Genomic DNA, 20,773 nt, shown 5'->3' with positions numbered 1-20,773 from the left:
AGTATAATAGTATAATTACAATATATATATATTATTTTCTTTCACATAATTATTATTTATTAATATTATAATTATTATTTTATTGTAGTACTGAATTGGTCAAAAAGCGGTGTGAATATGGCATGAGAAAACTCAAATGGAAAGTGTTTTTTTTTTTTTTTTTACTCAGTTCAATTCATGGATTGAGTTGGTGCTTGTTAAAAGTAAACATCCATAGTATGAACATCCAAGTTTTTCTCAAATCGTTCAGCCCTAAAAGGACTTTGCACTTCTGCACAGTAAAAAGTATTATGGATATGAAAACCTTTTCACAATACTCTAATTTAGAATTTGGTGTTTTCATAAACTGTAAGCCATAATCATCAAAATTATAACACATACAGGCTTGAAATATTTCACTTTGCATGTAATGAGTCTATATAATATATTAGTTTCACCTGTTAAGTTGAATTACTGAAATAAATGAACTTTTGCAGCATATTAAAAATGTGTTGAGTTTCACCTTTATATCACAGTGATGCCTTTTCCCCCTAATATCGTGCATCTGTACAATGCGTTCCTGTTGCATTGCAGAGAATTCAATCCCACGCTTGTTACACTTGATCCAAAGCGAGCCTGATCACCTTAACTGTCAGGTGACATCTGCTCGAGCGTACAGTGTGATCGATGGAGCCGCTGCCCGTTTAATTGCCCTTCCCAACAAACTCTATTGAATTGAGCTCTTGTTATTTTTGTTGGGGAATGTGGAATGATCTGCTCTGGGTCTCTCTGCGGGCTAATTAATGATGTGCAAACGGCACAAGCGGAGCGCGTTCTTCCGGCGCTCCGGCTACGTTTGTCAACACCTCCGCGGGAATAGCGCACTGTGGGAGCCGAAGCTGTCAGCGCCGATACAGTCCAGTGCGACGGACAGCTGCCACACCGATGCTCTCCTGCTGTGTAGAAGCTCGTTCACTCGGGTCAATCGCTTCAGCCTACGTTTCCGTCCAGTTGTAAACACAACTTAAGATGCAGCAAAATAGCCAGGGAAAGCCATCGATCGGTGTCCATCAGTGTGTTGAGTAGTTGTGTAGTGAATGCAGGGAATAAGAAAGGGCTGCCGGTGATTGACGCAGAAATCACAGTGTGTTCAGCATCAAAATACGGCGTCCAGTCAGAGTGAAGTTAGATTGTAGCGTGGAGAGGGAGAGACTATCAAAAGCATTATTCAGCATCACCTGCCAGCTATCGTGCGGAGAGGCCTTTATTTGAGAACGCTGTGAAGTGAGGAGAACGATGAATAAGTCACCAACCCCTCGCCGCTCTCCTGAACTCCCAATGTGTTCTCGCTTGGGTTGAGAACGGTGCTGGAAAAAATATGTACTTCATTTGGATTTTTGTTTTGTTATCCAGAAAGACACTTGATATAACTTCTATTTAAAAAGAAAACAACTATTAAGTAAAACAACATGGTGTTCTTTCCATAAGATCATCTCTCAATGTAAATCAAACCAGCTGACAGAAATAAAACCATGCCGATCTCTAGGTATGGTGAAGTGTGTGTGAGGATGTGCGGCTATTTTAATTCAAAGGCCAAGGGAACTTTATCAGGATGCAGAGTATCCTGGATCCATGAAATAACTGGCCTTTAAAAATATAAATCTGCTGCCTCTATGGGGATTTAACACAGGGGTGTCCTGACTTATGCACACTGTATTTTAAGGAAGAACATTTATTTATTTACGATACATTATTCATTCACAAAGAAAATTGGTGTCCTTAAAGGTTGGAGTTTTCCTCATTTTTTAAATTAAGGCATTAAGATCAATTTCCAAAAGATGATTTTTTATTCCTCTTTTTAGTCCACTTTAGCATGGGTGTGTTCACTTATTCTTGGCACTGTGTACATATATGAATGGCATTGTATTATGTTTATTGCTAGCTCTTAGAGTCTGACACATTTTTTGTGAAGTTCCTCATTTGTCGCTTTGGATAAAGTGTCCGCAAAAATGAATAAATATAAATGTAGTCAAAACTGTGTAATAATGTCGTAAAATAGTTTTCAGAGAATATATCCTGAATTACGTGTATGTTTTACAATGATTAATAATTTATCAATAACCTCAGAAAATGTTGTTAGAATTAAGCTTAAACCCAGAAAAAATGGAAACAAGTCCCAAATTAAGTTTATCGAAACAATAATTTTGTCATTAAAATGTAACATAGTAACTGTCATTATTTACTCATCCTTGTGTTATTCTAAACTCGTATGACTTTATTTCGTCTGCTAAATGGAAAGAAGAAATTGTGATGAATGTCCAACACAATCTCACAGCAATTCATAACAATTTTAGGAGGAGGCTAATTCGTATGAATTCATACGACCTCACTCGTACGAATTTGTATGATTTTTGCTAAATCGCACATATTTTACTAGTTGCGAATGACCTACCCCTGACCCCACCCTTAAACCTATTTGTCACTGGGGTTTAGACAAATCGTATGAATTCGTACGAATCAGCCACATTTTACTCACTCGTACGAATTCGTACGAATTGGTCGTGAGATAGCGTTGGAATGTCTCTAATGTTTCAAAAACAATGCAAATAATATCATACAGTATATCATACAAGTGTTTGGCCCACCATGTTTGTAGTTCTTGTTAATCACATTTTGTAGCTCTGAATTGAACTGTCAAAAACTTCTCTCTAGCACAGAGTTGGAAATAATAATGACAAATTATAGATCAATAAATAATATTAACAATATTGTATTTTTTTGTAATAATAATAAATTATTTTTAATAAATGATTAATAAATAATATTATTACTCTTGTATTTAACTTTTTAATTAGAAGAGAACACTTTCATTTAAGGTTACATTACTGCATGTGCTTACTATAGTAATATCAGTAAATGATGCATAATTACAAGTAACTAACCCTAAATCAAACCCTAACCATAACTCTATATTAAGTACATGTAGTTGATTTATATTACACTGAGTAAGTACAGTGTAACTATGGAACCTTTTAAATAAAGTGTAACCAATGATAATAATATAAAATAATAACAATATGCTGGCAAAAATATATTCCACAATTTGTTTTTTATTTTTTTGCATCATACTTTTTGAAGCTTGAATAAGAACAATGCACTGTCCCATTGATATTTCTTATTCCAGTATATTCAGGTTTGGTACATTATTCCTTTAATGTCTTATGGAAGTTTGCTTTTTAAGTAAAGAGATTTTGTATTGAGGATGTTCAGATATTTTAACTAGAAAATAAGCATGTTTTTGTTTTTGTAGTTTAACTAAACCATTGCTGAAACTATGTTTGGAAAGCAAAAGTACAACAACCTTGGGCCGTTTTAATTTTAGCTTTGAACTTTCCAAAATCCTCATGTTCCTAAAGCTTAACGCCGTGGCCCAGCGATGTCCAGATGTCTGGTTCCCAGTCTGTCTTTTCCGATCACATTATCCCCAGGAGTGTTCATCCCACTCCAGTTCCTCACAGCCGCTCTCTGTTCTACAGCGCCGTTCGATTTCTGTGCCGTCTTCTCGGAGCATGTCCATATCCTGCTCTTTTGAATTGATTCTGTCATATGGATTAGAGTCGTGAATCATTAGCGCCGACTTCTCCGCAGACGCTGGTTTGTGCTGTGAAGTATAAAAAGACCATATTACTGCCAAGAGCCCTGGGCTTTCTCTAACAGTGAGAGAGTATGAAGGTGCAAATAAGCCCTGCCGGGCCTGGCGAGCTCGGAGAAGAGGTCGTGCTTCTCTTCGCAGGGAAGACGACACACTGCAGAGCGACTGACTGAGCATCACGCTCCAAGATTATCATGAGACCTGACCCGGAGAGGAACCACGCTGAAAATGTCACGTTTAAAATGGCCAGGCGAGAGAGAACTCCACAGACGGCGGATCTCACAGTCGGCAAGGCTGGAAGTTGCAGCGCTACAGTTTTTTGCTTGTATTATTTTTAAGCACAAATCAGTTTGGCGATGGATTGAGCTTGACCTCGCGCTGGATGAAGCCGTCGGACTCTCAACCATCAGTCGTTTCTGCTGGTGACAGCTGTTCGCCTACGGATTTGAACCCACGTTACAGTGGCACATGGGTACACGTGTTCACAGTTTGTCACCCCAGACGTTTTCGCCCCGTGTCCATCTGTGCGTTTCCACACGAGTCGCAGAGAGTGTGAAGGGGTGACGGAAGAACCAGTGTCAAGGAGAGAGATTCTGTTATATTGTTCATACGCACATGCAATCATTTTGCTGATTGCAATGCACAGGATTATCTTTATTTATTTTTTAATTTGTGTTTTTGGTAACTCTCTACAATAAGTTTCTGTTTGTTAAAGGTACAATATGTAGGATCGTTCGCCACCAGGGGTCGCTAACCTCTTACAATAACAAAGGCGTATATTGATGACGCAAAGCATTAAGCGGAATTATGGATCTTATCGTCAAGCTGATGGATCTTTTATGGATTGATGTTTTTAACATGACTGTGGTATGAAGCAGGGCGCGATTGCTAATGAGAGACGTAACGTTAGCCTATACCATTTGAGTGTGTTGAATGTTGTTAGTTAGGTTGTTTGTTGGCTATATGAGAATAGCAGTAAGCTAGACCAACATTCAAATAACATACAGATCATATTCTAACATTTCATCATGTTGAACTAAATAACATTGATTAGTTGTATGTACATTTGCTCACCTGTCTAATAAAGTACATGCAACACTCGCGTCTCTATCAAGTCGAAGTTAGTCGCGGAGCTCTCGGCATCTCGAAAGATATTTATCATTGTTTTATCCTCTTTTTGTCTCAATCTGCTTGCCATGGTCCATAATGTTTGAACAAAACAACAACAGCGTGAGCGTCCTGCTAGGCATAACCCAGTTCTTTGACCCAGTTGTCCACGTCTGTCGCCATGGTTACTATGGCAGTATGAGCGGAAACCGAGGGTAACGCGGATATGACGCCATTGACTGGCGACTCCCTCACCCCCGCTCACACGCGCCGTTTCCTTGAATAAAATCGCAATTTTCTCACGATTTACAAATAGTTGGAAACATTTGGGATATTGTAAGTAATCAACTAAACAAAATATATAACATTGGCCTTGTGGTTTTTGGATATTTTACTGCAAAAATCCTACATATTGTACCTTTAACATTGGTTAATTGCATAAGTTAACATTCGCTAACAATGAAAAATACTTTTACTTTTTTTTTACTAAAAAAGCATTTTTTAAGCAACATTATTATACATTATTAAAATCAAAAGTTGTATCTTGTAATATTATTTAATGGACCTGAGCTAAGCTAACATCAACTAACAATGAATAGTATTTTTATTAAGTAACATTATAAATGTAAGTGTCCCTATTATGCTTTTCCGGATATGACCTTTCATTCGGTGTGTAATAAAGCTGGTTGTGAATGTAAAGGTCTGCAAAGTTTTAAAGATCACAAGCATGACAAATAAAGTTATTGACTCCTAAAAGAAAGAATCAATTCTGAATTGATCTCAGTCTCTCTTCCTGACATAACAACAATGTAACTAATTTGCATAATGCCAGCCTGTGCTCTTCATTGGCTGCCCGTGAACGAGGTCTACTTTGCCCCGCCCACAAACACTGTAGTTGTAGCTGAGACTGGAGGAGTTTGGTTTGTGTTTTCGACATGTCGGGAAGACGCTGTTTTCAGAGCTGCGAATCCACTTTGCTGCACTTCAAAAGTATGTGAAGTGTGTAAATAGAAGACTAGCGCTAGAATGGATACGTGCAAAACATTACACCATTCGTATCACTGTGAAGATATGGTAATGGCCGTTTAGTTTCTAACATGCTGTAAGCTGTAGACCAATCACAACAGACTGTTCTGTCTGACCAATCAGAGCAGAGCAGGCTGGAAGGGAGGAGTTTAGAGAGACTGAATCTTCGAATGAACCGGATTCAAACTCTTTGAGAAATAAATTAATGTGCAATGCATATTATGATCAAATTAAAATGTTTTTTTTATTTTTACCTTGGATGCATGCAAGTCTTTTGTTGGAGACTCCATAACAAAATTAAGAACTTTTAAAATAGCATAATAGAGGCACTTTATAAGAAGCCTTTTCTTTTTTATCCCTTATTCTTTAATTATTATAAAAGGAAATGCATGTGTCTTATTCTTTATAAAAAGCACTCTGAATGATCACTGTGTGTGAAATCTGATACATAAATAAACTTGCTTTGCCAACATGTGGTAGATATATATTTGAACGGCTAACAGTGGTAGAAATGTTTTATTTTATTTTACACGGCAGGGCGACACTTGGAATAATTCCATTAAACGTCCATATATCGTGGTGTAAAATTACTCATACTGTGATTTTGGTCTTACCGCCCACCTTATTGTTGTCATGTCTCTAAAGGGAGCCGACAAGCTTCTAGCCATGTGTTCATATTTCTGTCCAGCTCACAGTCTTTCACCCACGCAGCACACGGGATTGACGTTTTCACTGAATGTTGTGCAAAACTACATTTTTGGAGCGTTTTTCTTTTCTTTAGAAGGACATGAAATGGGATTTGTGAAATAGCGTCAAACTGTGTCATCCATTCATCTCTGATAGTGGAAATCTTCCTGAGAGTCACATAATGAGCGGTAGAAGCGTGAGGACGGCGGCGCAGAGACGCTTGTTTATCGGAGGAGCACAGCAGCGCTTTAGCTAAACCCACTGTCCTCGATTTGGCAGGAAACTCTTGGAAAGTAGATTACAGTCCCTCCCAAACATAGTGTGACAGTTTTCATACAAGAATGCAAAGGGTCACACACAAAAACACCCTCTGTTGGATTCTTGAAATGAAAACACAGACGGTGTGCTTACCTTTTCTTCATATGTTTTTATCTAATAAGATAAAGATCTTACTCTCCATTCCTCCTTCGTTCCTTCCTTGTTTAATATTTCTCTTCCTCGTATTTTAGACATTTTTCTAATAGAAATTAGTTGTCAAATAAACACTAATTGTTTTAGGATACATATTGTTTTAAGATGTTTTCAGTCTTACAACCCATTTGCAGTTGAAAAAAGGTAATAAATCCCAGTATATGTTATTGCAAAACTCAGCATACTGCAATGCATTCAGAATCGCAATAATATCATATTGTGGGGCCTCTGGTGATTCCCAGCCCTAACACGCACACACACACACACACACACACACACACACACGCACACACACACACACGTGACTGACACAGGGCACAGAAAATACAAACCTTAACCAGAAATGTTCTCAGACAGGAACATAACACCTCTTGCTTAACATGAAGTCAGTTTTGTTTATATAACACAATATCACATATTACAATCCAAACAACATCCATCCAGTTTGGTTGAGCTCTTGAAAATATTGCCCTATTTACCTATAAATCACTAGAAAGGTCTAAAGTTCTGTTTATTAAATTGTTATGATAAAAATCTGTGGCGGTAATTTCTTTTTGTCAGTAAATCTAATGCATCCACTGAGAGAAAAATATTCTCTACACTGGAGAAAAACGTATGGATTTGCATATGTTTACTTAAAATTTTAATATTATTATTTTTTTTCATATTATTATTTTTATATTTAATTATTATTATAGTATTTTTCCTATTTTTACACTAAATAGGGTGGTGTGCGCATTAGTGAGTACACGTGTAAAGTCTGTTTCATTCAAACTCATAGAAATAATGCAGAAATAACTCAAGTGAGACTCATAAAAGTCATAAAACTTATGATGTTCCAGGAAATCCCTTATATGGACAAAGGCATCCAGATATCGCTGTAGCAGAATAAAACACAGATATAGAGATAGACAGATAAACATTTTGACTAATGAAACATGAACACAATAAACATAACACTGCAACAATATATGGCTTCTGTGTTCAATGCTTATCAACCTAGCCTTTATCACCCTATAATACAAATAAATTATAAATAAATTCTGACTTATTCTATGATATGAAGTTATTTCAAACACTCGACTGAATAAACCTGAACTGTTAACATTAACATCTATAATTTAACATCTATTTAACCAGAGAGAATGAGGCTAAAATAGGCTCCATTTTCAGTCAAATAATTGATTTTTTTTTTTAATGTTTTTATCTTTGTTTTTTCTTTTGATTTTGTGGTGAAATATGGTAAATGTTCAGGTTTTGTGAGATGTGGCCTGTCTTCTGCTATGATGTATGGTTTCTCTGTGTCCTCATCTAATGCACCCGGAGGAGCATCATTTAGCCTGGCTCGTCCTCACACACACACACACACACACACACACACACATCCTCCACAGTGCTAATTAGGTGGGAAGGAAATGTTATGGTCCCGCTGATGCTTTTTCTCTGCATAATACGACGAGAGATCCTCTGTAATACGATCACAGGAAAAGAGGCATAAATAGCAGCGACTTGCACATTATGCCGAGTTAATAAATGGAGAATCCGTCTAAATCTGACTTCTGACGCCACGTATGCGGCTGGGTTTTTTTTGGCTAATTTATGATTCTTTTCTTGAGCTCTGAAATAAAGTTTCAGCTGTAGCATAACGTAATGAATAATGCAGCACCACTTGTTCAACCCGAACGTCACCGAGAACAAAGACTTGAGATTTACAAGCTGGTAAACAGGCGGCAGATAGATCCTTGTGGTGAGCCGGCTTTGTTCTGCGGAGACGTGAAACAAGCGTGCTGCTACATCAAAGCTGTGTCACCTGTGCTATATCTGTTTCATGATACACACTGTTCACCCTTTATTACTGCGAGGATCCTTTACAACGCAACCGTCTGCAATGGTATAGATGAGGAAATCAGACGGAGCTTGGTAAATGTTTCCCACATCTAGGGCTGTGCAATGACAAATATTGCAACTACTGCAAAAATATTGTTCTTAATATTCTTTAAGACTCAAGTGCAAAACATATTATGACTTGTTGACTTGTTCTTTGGAAAATGCATCTGGAATAAAAGTGTATTTTGTCTTATTACACTGGCAGATATTTGTATGCGGATATAGCATAAATATAGTTTTTATGACTAGGGTTGGGTATCATTTCAATTGTACAAAAATTAGTGCTGTCAATCGATTAATCATGATTAATCGCATCTAACAAAAGTGTGTGTGTGTGTGTGTGTGTGTGTGTGTGTGTGTGTGTGTGTGTGTGTGTGTGTGTGTGTGTGTGTGTGTGTGTGTGTGTGTGTGTGTGTGTGTGTGTGTGTGTGTGTGTGTGTGTGTGTGTGTGTGTGTGTGTGTGTGTGTGTGTGTGTGTGTGTGTGTGTGTGTGTGTGTGTGTACTTACTGTCTTATTTTTTCCCGTTACTTTTCTCGTTTTCTCTTTTTCCCCACATGTCTTTGTTTAGTAAACCACAGATATGTTTGCCTTAGCTGATGGTTAACGCACGTCTGAGGCGTTTGTGCTGTAGTCATCAGAACGGCTCTTTACCAGCGCTGCTGTTATACAGAAACCATAATCACACATCAGCACCGCTGCCAACCGCAACTGTCAGCGGCCACAACAAAGCTGAACGCTGGCATTTCCTTCGGCCTTTAGTCTCTCCCTGGAAAAGCAAAGCCATCACCTCTTTGGCATTCAGCTCGGGTGGATTTGTGGTGCCCTTTTTCCAAAAGCAGCGTCTGAGACCATCTCCGCTGAAGCAGAGCTCCAATTAGAGCCGCCGGAGAGACACAAGAGCTTCAGCCGGCATGCAGAGACTATTCATGCTAAAAAATATATAACTATTAATTAGTATTTTTCTCAAGTTTTCCTGAAAATTACTTAAGATATTAGGAGTTATTTTCAGAGAATGAATTTTGAATTAAGTTGCATTTTGGCAAATTGCTGTTTTTTTTTCTAGTAACAAAAAAAGGATAACACAAATAGAAGGTTTGTGCTTATAACCAAGAAATTTGCATAGTAATGATGAAAGCACAAGCAAAATGCTGTACTATATATATACACACTGTTGCAATCAAAATTATTCAACCCCCATTGCAAATCGGGTTTAATGGCAAAATTTACACTTGTGTGCAATGAACAAATCAAACAAAAGTAATTGAAATAGCTCAACACAACAGATGTTTCCCCAAATTCAACTGAAAATGCAACTTTTAATGACTTCTGCAGCCTCAAAATGATTCAAGCCCTTCATTGCAAGCATCTTTAGTACTTCTTGACACCCTTTTGCTGTTATGAGCTGCTGTGAACGAGATTTAACCAGACACCCGCTTCTGGCAGCGTTTCTGAGGAATCTGAGCCCGTTCCTCATGAGCAACGGCCTCCAGTTCAGTAATATTCTTGGGTTTGCTTGCTGCAACCGCCTTCTTCAAATCCCACCAGAGATTTTCTATGGGGTTCAAGTCAGTGACTGCGATGGCCACTGTAAAATCTTGCAGGACTTCTTCTGAAACCAAGCCTTGGTGGAATCTGAGGTATGCTTGGGATCAATGTCCTGTTAGAAGATCCAGTGACTCCCAAGCTTCAGCTTCCTCACTGACGGCATGACGTTTTCTCCTAGGATTTCCTGATACTTCAATGAATCCATCTTGTCTTGCACACGCTGCAGGTTTCCAGTGCCAGAGGATATAAAGCGGCCGCAGAGCATCACGAGCGCCACCATGCTGAACTGTAGACGGTGTTCATTACAGCTAATGCTTCATTCTTCTTTCTCCAGACACACCGCTGATCCATAGGGCCGAAAAGTTCCAGTTTTGTTTCATCGCTCCACAGAACAGAATCCCAAAAATCTATTTTATTTTGAGCAAATTGGAGCCAACTTTTCTTGTGGTTTTGGGTCAGTAGTGGTGTACATCATGGAGTTCTGGCATGGGTTTATTACGTGCCTTACTTTTCAAGCTGAAACCTCAGTGCGTGTTGCCACCAAGTCTTGCTGCAGGTCTTTTACAGTCACTCGAGGGTTTTTCTGAACCTGCCTTCTCAGAAATCTGGTCGCAGCCGTTGATAGCTTCCTTTTTCTGCCCCGTCCAGGCAGTGTAACCACTGTTCCTTTAACTTGCAAGCTATGCTTCCAACGGTGTCTCTAGGAACATTTAGTATCTATCTTTTTGTATCCTGTTCCTTGTTTGTGAAGGGTGATGATACCTTCTCTTCACTTTTTGGACCATTCTTTAGACTTAGCCATATTTCTAACTTGCAGTCAAACATGACACTCAACAAACCTATCCAGTTCAGGTATTTCATGTGTTCTATCTCAAGCACACCTGGAGCTGCTAATGAAGCCCTTGATTAGTTGCATTGGGTGTGCTTGAGACAACACCTTTTTTGCAGATTTGTGCTGTTGTGAGGGATTCTAATATATATATATTAATACTGTACAATATATGTATTTATATATACATTATTTTAATCGTTTTTAAACACTCTTAATGCTCACCAAGGCTGCATTAATTTGTTAAAAAACATTGTGAAATATTATTACAATTTAAAATATCTGTTTTCTACTTGAATATATTTTAATATATAATTTATTCTTGTGATCAAAGCGGAATTTTCAGCATCATTACTCCAGTCTTCAGTGTCACATGATCCTTGAGAAATCATTCTAATATGCTGATTTGCTGCTTCAATTATTATCAGTATTTATTGGTGCTCAATTATTAATATTAAATAATTCTAATATATTATTAATCAATTAATAGAATTCTTAATATTAATTATTTTAAACTTTTGACCAGTAGTGTATAAAGCATTTAATTTGATTAGTTGAGCTGCTAAAGTCATTTTAATATTATTGAAAATGCTTTCATAATTATTATGCATTTTTTGCATAAGCTGATATGCTAAAGTCCATGTCTATATATGTCATATATGTACATATATGACCAATATAGACATGGACTTTAGCATATCAGTTAGTATATGTTAGTATATGGACTTTAGCATAAATTAATGTGTTTATGATCAAATTCCCTGACTTCAATTTTAATGACAATTGACCATTCAAATTCCTAAGCATTGGCGATGCTGAAGGACTCTCATCATGTCCAGGGCTCGTCCGAGCATCAGTCAGCCGGTGAGAACCTCGGCAGACGCTTCATGTGGTTTGGTAAATCTCAGAAATAGAAGCTGACAGTCTGCCTGACTCCAGCCTTTGTGCAGTCTTGTTAAAAGTGCTGCCGTCTTGAAAGCATTCGTCAGACGCCGGTGTGAGAGAAGGTGGAAGTGAAATGCTCTGGATGCATCTTGGCTAGAAGGGCATGATGGGAAAAAAATGCAATATTTCACTGCTCAGACTTCAACCAGGCCTCATACGACAGTTTTATGACAGTTTCTTCCATAAAAGTGCTGTGTGTATTTTATAGCACCACAACATCAGCATTTTCATTGTCAATGACTGAAAATAAACTAAAATGAAGGGTTTGATATATTCATGCCATGAGAACCTTTTAAAGTTCCATTACTAGATGTAGTAATAATAATAATGATAATAAATCAAAATGTTTAGTATTATATTATTTAAAAAATGTATTTTTATTATTATTATTTTATGGAACATTCTTATTCAATACTATTATTAAATAAATGATTATTATTCTATAACATTTTAATTAATAGTATATTATAATATGAACTGCCTTATTTTAACTATTATTAATATTATTAATGACAATGGCTACTATTAAAAATATTCATAAAAATACTATTTAATGATTAAAATTATTATTCCGTCATGTCATATAAATGTTTCTTTTATATGTAATATTTCTTATATATTCTTAACAATAATTATGGTCTTTTCCTTTCTGGTTCTGTTGTTTGTAAGAAACATCAGATCTCTTGTATTTAAATGAACTCTAGAAGTAAGAAAGCAATCGTTTTTGATTACCAATGCCAGCCCTCCATAAACAACTCTATTTAATGTGTTTTCCGTCGTCTTATATCCACATCATTAACGTCTTCTGAATCTGCTTCTGTTCCATCAGTATTAAATGGACAGTAGCGCCTAAATGACGTCCCAGGATCCTCTGCGTTCACCGTGCATGTATTCCGCTGATAAATGTGTGGGTTGCATCTGTCGCTGCTCGTTTACGGCTTTATCTTCCGCCGCTGTTTGTTTTCTGAGGTGCAGCCTCCAGTTTGATGGTTCGACAGCAAATGGCCTTTAAAAAGTCATCTGTGTCTCCTGAGCTGTGCGTAAGTGTCCTGTAATTAAGTTGAAAATGTCTCCTCTGCCGGTGCGCAGTCAACTACTGCACACGCTGATGATGCTCACCGAGGTCAAAGGTCACATGCGTATCAATGACCTTCCTCCTGAGGCGCGTGTTTGCTCTGATGAAAATTAAATATTAACTCGAGGCTAGAGTTACTTTGCCCATGTCTGTTCTTCTTTGCGATCTTCGCAATGTGTGTGCTAGAGAGGATTGTGTTCAGGCTAAAGTGAAATGTTCGTGCCGTCTGCTGCCATGCTGGATCAATACTGCAAATGTCCCACGACAATCAGGATCCTTGTATGTCAGATACCAATGCAATTAAAGGAATAGTTCAGCGGGAGTGAGATTTCTCTGTTGTTCATGCAGTTCTTCATACAGTGACAGATCTTATCAACTGTCAAGCTTCAAAAATGATCAAAATGCCGCACAATAGTCCATAAGGAATGCATTATGTTCGAAGTCTTCTGAGCTCATGTGGTAATTTTGTGCAAGGAACAAATTTAAATTTTAGATATAAAAAAAAAGATTTTTTTTTTTAAGTAAGTTTTGTCAGAAGGCTTTTAATACACTGAAAAAAAATGATTGTTCAAAGTTATAAATAAAATGCATGTTATTAAATGTAATGTAAGATACAGAAAGATTATCGGAGTAGGTTTTTACCATTTCAGTATTTCTACCTAAAAATGTCACGTTTAATACAATGTGTATTGCATAAATCATGCATTACTTTTATGATGCTTTAGTATCATTCTGGAGCCTTAAAGCATCTCAATATTAATTCAAATCTTTCCAAACTTCTCTGGAAGAAAGAAATGCATACTGTTTGGAACGACATGAATTAAAGAATTGTATTACTTGCTGCACTGTTGCTTTAATGTGTTGCTGTAGTGTGTATTGGCCTCGCTGTCCTGGCATGTGAAGCCTCACAGATGTGCTTCTGTCTGGGACGAGTGAGTCTCCAGCTATGGGTCATTAGTGATCTGTCTGATACGGCGGGCAGGGGGCCAATCAGCTTGTTCTCCTCATCTCAGCCCTCATCTCACTCCTGCACAGATGCATTAACCTGGAGATGTGCTGCCCTAGTTATAGCAGAGGGCACAGCGTGTCTCTCGAGAGCCCAGTGCATTCGGCCAAGTTTGACCTTTACTGGTGGCAATTACAGTGCACTCTTCCCATCAATACACACAAACTCATATTTATGTTCATATCATATTCATATTATAACTTGAGCACGTGTTTATATGATTATTTTATATATATATATATATATATATATATATATATATATATATATATATATATATATATATATATATATATATATATATATATATATTAGGGCTGTCAAAAGATTAATCTCGATTAATCGCATCCAAAATAAAAGTTTGTGTTTGCATAATATATGTGTGTCTGTGTTATATTTATTATTGTAAATAATATATAATTATTATTTATATTATTGTGTATAATTATTTTGTATAAATACACACACATTCATGTATATATTTAAGAAATAATTGCATTTATATACTGTATATGCATTTATATTGTATATAAATATTTTATATATAAATATAACCAATTTTTCTTAAATATACGATTGTGTGTGTTTTTATATATATATAAATAATTATACACAGTACACACACATATATTATGTAAACACAAACTTTTATTTTGGATGCGATTAATCGCGATTAATCTTTTGACAGCCCTAATATATATATATACACACATTTATTTATTATTTTATATAATAAAGGAAGTATGTGTACAGTATATGGGGGATTCTAACGATTAATCACCGATAAAAACTTGTCGATAACAACTTATCAATCATTGATCAAGCAAGGTCATGAACGCGCTGCTCGACCGTGAAACACGTAAAGCAGACACAAGGAAGCCAGAGTTATGTTTGTGACCATTTTACGTTAAAAGGCTTGAGTTGCACCTTCATGACTATACGTTTGCGTGTGCATTCATTCGCAGAATTTAGTTTTGTGCAAATGTAAGTTGTAATATGGTGTTTATTTTGCATAGGCCTATCTGATTTATTTCATACGGGATGCATTTGGGTAAGAATTAACTCTGTATAAAGTGCGCCGTGTTCATTTTCAGCGCATGCCACTCAAACAGCAATGCACGACTATTAATGACTATGATTGGGACTGTCATATTACATAATATAAAGAGAATAATATTGTAATAAAAGGTTGTGAATTCATTGGGTTTAGTTGCTGTGTTGTTCCAGGAAGAGCGCGTCCACAACAGCACGCATCTGAGGCAGCGTTGGTGACACGTTGTATTAGTTGTTATATTTAATTATTAAATAAGTAATTTAATAAATGATCAATCACATTCCTACTTGCCCTTTATTTAGATAAAAAATTTGGTGAGAAACATTGTTTTGAGCAGCGTTTGCAAACCCTGTCATGCTGTTGGATATATGCCACTGCTATAGACACATATTGCATTAAGACGATTAATCGACCAATTGATCGTTAATTTAAACGACAATCGATCATGGGAATTTGAGTAAATTGACATCCAGTGTATATATACACAGTGTTAGCTAATCAGTTGCTTAGGCTCATGACACACAGCAACACAGCTAAAAGTATTCTTAGGGGCCATTCACACAGAATATGTATTTGCTTTGAAAACCGTGAGACGCGGGCAGTGGAATGGGGGAAAACGCAAGGTCTCGAGACACATTTTTTTAAAAGTTGAACTTTTAAGTTGAGCACCGCGTTTTCCGAATGCCAGGTCATGCGCGAGACGCTGCTAAAGTCGCGAGTGCAACGGTTATACACGTCTCTTTACATTGAAAAACATGGAAAAATAGCGCATTGGAATGTAAAAATGCGTTCTGTGTGAACAGCCCTTTAATACGTTTGACCTTTTATTGAAAGTAGTCTATATTTACCTGTTGAGACATGCCTTCACAAGCACCTGTAAGAGCTGAGATTGTGATGTTTGAGTTCAGGGCGACGTACGAAAGGCCCGTTTGCAAAATATACATTATAATTTAGTTTTAGATAGATATATAATATGTTGAATGTCACTAAATGTGCATCCGTAACAACACAGTGTCATATGTACAATTAGTCAGTATTGATATTAACGCTTCATTTGAATACAGGCATCAATGAACATAATGGTAACTTGCAGTTCATTGATTGAGTCAAATGTTTATTTAGTTGCCACTCAATTCAACTCAGTGTCTCAGAGTATTTCCTATTCATTAAAAGAACCGACTCGTGAGAATCATTGATTCTGTAGTCAGACTGCACAGCTGAATGTTTTGATTGGCTATAAAGGACGGGCTCATAAGAATCGTCTGCTCGTCCTACATTATTGCTGTGTATGTTTCTTTATACATGCAGCCGTGAGAACAACTCAATAGAAAGATGTTTTCAGTCATTTTGCAGTACAGTATTATTTTATCACATTCAATACAGACTGCAAGCTCACATTCACAACTCGGGTAAATATGATTTATTCTGGCACTGAAGATCAGTGTTGTTGTTTTTTTACCATGATAAGTTGCCACCATGTTGCTAAGGCATTGTTGTGGTTTCCATGGCTTTCCTGTGCTGTTGCTAAGGTATTCTGCGTGGTTTGCTGTGTGGTTTTGCCGTATGAAAAAGAGTCCTGCACCTTTAAGTCTGTGTGATATTCTGGTCTGCTGCCTCTTTCAGTGTAAATCTATGGGATTTTTTTTTCACCGGTTTTATGGCCCACCAGGTGAAAATCATAAGTCTGGTTTGGGACGAGTTGCACATTGAAGTTTAATACTTAGATTTAGAGGTTTGTTCAAATCCCTAAACCTAAATCACAGCAATAATAGTGATGCTTGCCTTAGCAAGCACCACTAAAAAGAGCTTAGAGAGAAATATCTCTGTCCCCAACTGTATTTGCAGCCGTCTTACTTTGTGCAACTGCCGACATGAGCGTTAAAAACACATCTCGAGGTCTGCACACGTTCCATTCTGCTGCACCCTGTCTAGTTTAATTCACTTTTAAAGATGATGACCTTGTCACAGAAAAACTTGATTGTGTGGGTTCAAGGCAGTTTGAAGGTCCATTCAAATACAGAAGTTGCATTTGAAATATAAACTGTTGGCGAAGTGTTTTCTGCACCTCTACTAAAGGAAAAGCTTGAACACCCATATACCAGACAGCTAATACTTTTTTTTCTTCCTTTTTTGATCATTAAATAAAATACATTAAATATACAGTATGTGATGACTATATACTACAGTTTAGAATGTACAGTTTATCATTGCATATTTTGCATACTTAATCTATGTTTGGGGTTTGTAAGATTTCTAAAATGTTTTTCAACAAAGTTTCTTGTTTTATCAAGGCTGCATTTATTGGATAAAAAAATAAAACAAAATTATAATAATTTATTCCTGTGATCAAAGCTGAATTTTCAGCATCATTACTCCAGTCTTCAGTGTCACATGATTTTTCAGAAATCATTATAATATGATGGTTTTATGCTCAACAAAAATTTCAGATTTTTGTGGAAACCGTGATACTTTTTTCTTTTCAGGATACTTTGATGAATAGAAATTTTAAAAGAACATAATTTTTTTTTTTAAATAAATCTTTTGTAACATTATACAGTAAATGTCTTAACTGTCCCTTAAAACTGATAAAAGTATTAATTTCTGTCTCTAGCCGTTTTTACCATGTACTGTATCTAACTGTTTGGTGCAAAAAAAGAAAACTGGATAGCATGTGGAAAATGTGCCAAACGTTTCGAAAATGAGTCCTTTAAATGTGTGATTTTGAAGAGACACTTGCACAGATGTGTTTGCACCGACAAGATGTGTTAAGAGTTTTCTGTTGTTTTATCTTTCAGATATTTAAGCAGAAGGTGTTGGAGCTGGGCGAGAAGTTGTTACCCGCCTTCAACACGCCCACCGGCATTCCCCGAGGAGTCATTAACCTGGGCAGGTGAGCATCCCATGCAGCTTCTACCTGTCTGCGCACCGCCCCGTCTGTCGGCCCGGACCCGGCTAGACGCTTCCCTTCACAAAGCCATATGCCTCGAATATTAGCATTTCTTTCTTGTTTTCCGAGCGAAAGCTTTCTGGCACTCCTGTCGCCCACCTGGCTTCCATTAGTCCTCCGGCTCGCTCTGACAGCTGCAGGCAAATTTAATTAACTGATTCTCACGCTAATTCCAGTTAGATGAGTAACAGGAGCCGGTCCCACAGATGGGCTGGGAGAAAGCGGGTCCCGGTGTGGCGCTCAGGTTAGTCTTGGTGACACAGAGCGAACACACGTCACTACGCACACGCTCTTATTATGACATTCACAATACCGGTCAAAAGTTTCAAATTATTAACATTTTGTGATGTTTTTGGAGGAAGTCTCTTATACTCACCAAAGCTGCGTTTATTTGATAAAAAATACAGTAAAACTGTAATAATGTGATTGTAAATGTAATTTATTCCTGTGATCAAAGCTGAATTTTTAGCATCATTACTCCAGTCTTCAGTGTCACATGATCCTTCAGAAATCAGCATAATATGATTTGATGCTCAAGAAACATTTATTATTATCATCAATGTTGAAAACAATTGTGCTGCTTTTTTATTTTTGTAATAGTTGTATTATAAATGTAATCACACTTCACAATATTACTCTTTTTACTGTATTTTTTTATCAAATAAATGCAGTCTTGGTGGAGCATAAGAAGGCTTATTTTAAAATAAAAAAAACATAAATGAAAAACTTAATTATTCCAAACTGTGCAAGTCAATTCTGTGACAACATTAGTAAGTTGCCAGGCATCAAAACATTTATACCTCATTTTGTTCAAATTCCAGTGCAGCATCACATGCATATTTCAGGCAGAAGGCAATAATAAATATGCAATAATTGTCTTCAAAAAATTACTTTAAAATAAAGCATTGATTTTTTTTTAATATGAGCATCTATGCAGCGTCGTTCATGATCTGTTTCTTAATATTAAATCTGCTTTAAGCCATTTGTCCCACCGGACACTCTATCCACCTTTTATTTAACAAACACTTAGTTGTTTTGTGCTGCTTTGGGTTGATTTTTCCGACAAAAGTTTTCTCACTTTCCTCTTCCTCCCCAGACGTCAGCGCTATTGATCGTTCTTTCAGAAGGGAAGCGGTGCGTGGCTCGCTTTCACAATAAGAACCAGAAACAAATAATCTTGTGAATTAGTTCCACAGTTTCACCGAATGAATCCTGCAGGGAGGAGCGAAGCCCGAAATCTGGAGCGGTTAATTTCAGAGTTCATTCAGCATCTCGGTCTCTCTCTTTCTCTCTCTTTCTCTCTCTTTCCCTGTTTCCTCTGCTCAGTTTTTTTCCATGCCGCAGGAGTGAGTCCAGAAGCAGAACAGTTGAAATTTTAATGACATTTAATTATAATAAAGAAAAAAATGCTCTGGATGTACTGTTCGAACTGCTCTTAAAATATTCACATTGTTGCACTATTTCCAGATGGTCTATTACAGCTTTAAGTGTTTGAATCCCTGGCAAATGAACAGTTAAAGCACTGTTTGTTAGTTAATAATATCTTAAGTCAAACTTAATCCGGTTTTAGACAAGGACTATAACTGCTGAGATGTCACATTATTACTGCATTGGATGTTAGAAAATCATGTGTTGCACTTTATATTGATTTATCCAAAGCATTTAATTCTGTGGATCATGGTCTTCTTTTGCTTAGGCTCAAATGTATAGGTTTTAGTAATACAATGCTAAAGAATTTGACTGGAAAAACTCAGTGTGTAAAGGCAGGTGTTCCTCAAGGCTCTATTTTGGGACCAATTTTATTTTCTATTTCTATAAATTAACTTGGTGTAGGACTAGAGCCAGCAAATTAATACTTTTATGCAGATTATATAATATGGCTTCACCTCTAAAGTGGCAATGGACTCCTCACAGACTGCTTTTAATTTAATTCAGACTTCTCGTTAACCCTTAAATTAGTGCTAAATACCAAAAGACTTAAGGGGCCCTATCTTGCACCCAGCGCAATTGACTTTGAACACCGACGCATGTATCATTCCTCTTTTGCACCCGCGCACAGCGGACTTTTCCCTCCACAGACGCACGTCGGTAAATTAGGAAATGAACTTGCGCTCGCGGGGGCGGTTCAGCGCAAAGAGAAGGCGTGTTCCAGCGCAAAACTTTAATGGTGCTATTTTCCAGTTTTAGAAAGCAATTGCGCCACAGACCAGGAAAAAAACAGTCTAAAGACAGTGGCGCGTTGCGCGTTAGTGATATGGTATTTTAAGGGCGCGTGCTTGGCCATAATGTTAACGCGCATCCACTTTGATTCTCTAATATAAAAAGATGCAGCAGTTTTCATTTTTGCAAATCATACATTATTACAAGGAAAAATATTAACACACGAGGGAAATCATTGTTGTGTCCGTGAAGTTGTGAAAAAGATCTATCTAGATAAAAAAATAAAATAAAATAAAAATCTAGATTAGGCTACACATTTACTACCCAAATTATACGCCTGTTTAACCGAAGCTAATTTGGGTGGGTTTCTCCCATCATCCCCAGTGTCACTTCTCTGTGTTT

The 20,773-nt window shown here is 37.0% G+C and overlaps 1 protein-coding gene across 4 annotated transcripts in view; it reads left to right on the top strand.

Annotated features, from left to right (window-relative positions):
- The window catches only part of LOC307005479 (mannosyl-oligosaccharide 1,2-alpha-mannosidase IA), a 219,284-nt gene that overhangs the window by 182,427 nt on the left and 16,084 nt on the right, over positions 1-20,773 (top strand). For all 4 annotated transcript variants that reach the window (XM_079625698.1, XM_079625697.1, XM_079625696.1 and 1 more), the window contains one exon: positions 18,060-18,154. In XM_079625698.1, the coding sequence (XP_079481824.1) occupies positions 18,060-18,154 (95 nt within the window). The remainder of the gene's footprint in view (positions 1-18,059; positions 18,155-20,773) is intronic.

The sequence above is a fragment of the Phoxinus phoxinus genome (genome assembly GCF_949152265.1).
Source record: "Phoxinus phoxinus genome assembly, chromosome: 10".
In the NCBI taxonomy this organism is placed as follows: domain Eukaryota; kingdom Metazoa; phylum Chordata; class Actinopteri; order Cypriniformes; family Leuciscidae; genus Phoxinus; species Phoxinus phoxinus.
The sequence above is the reverse complement of the archived record's forward strand: the minus strand, read 5'-3'. Positions and strand labels throughout refer to the sequence as shown.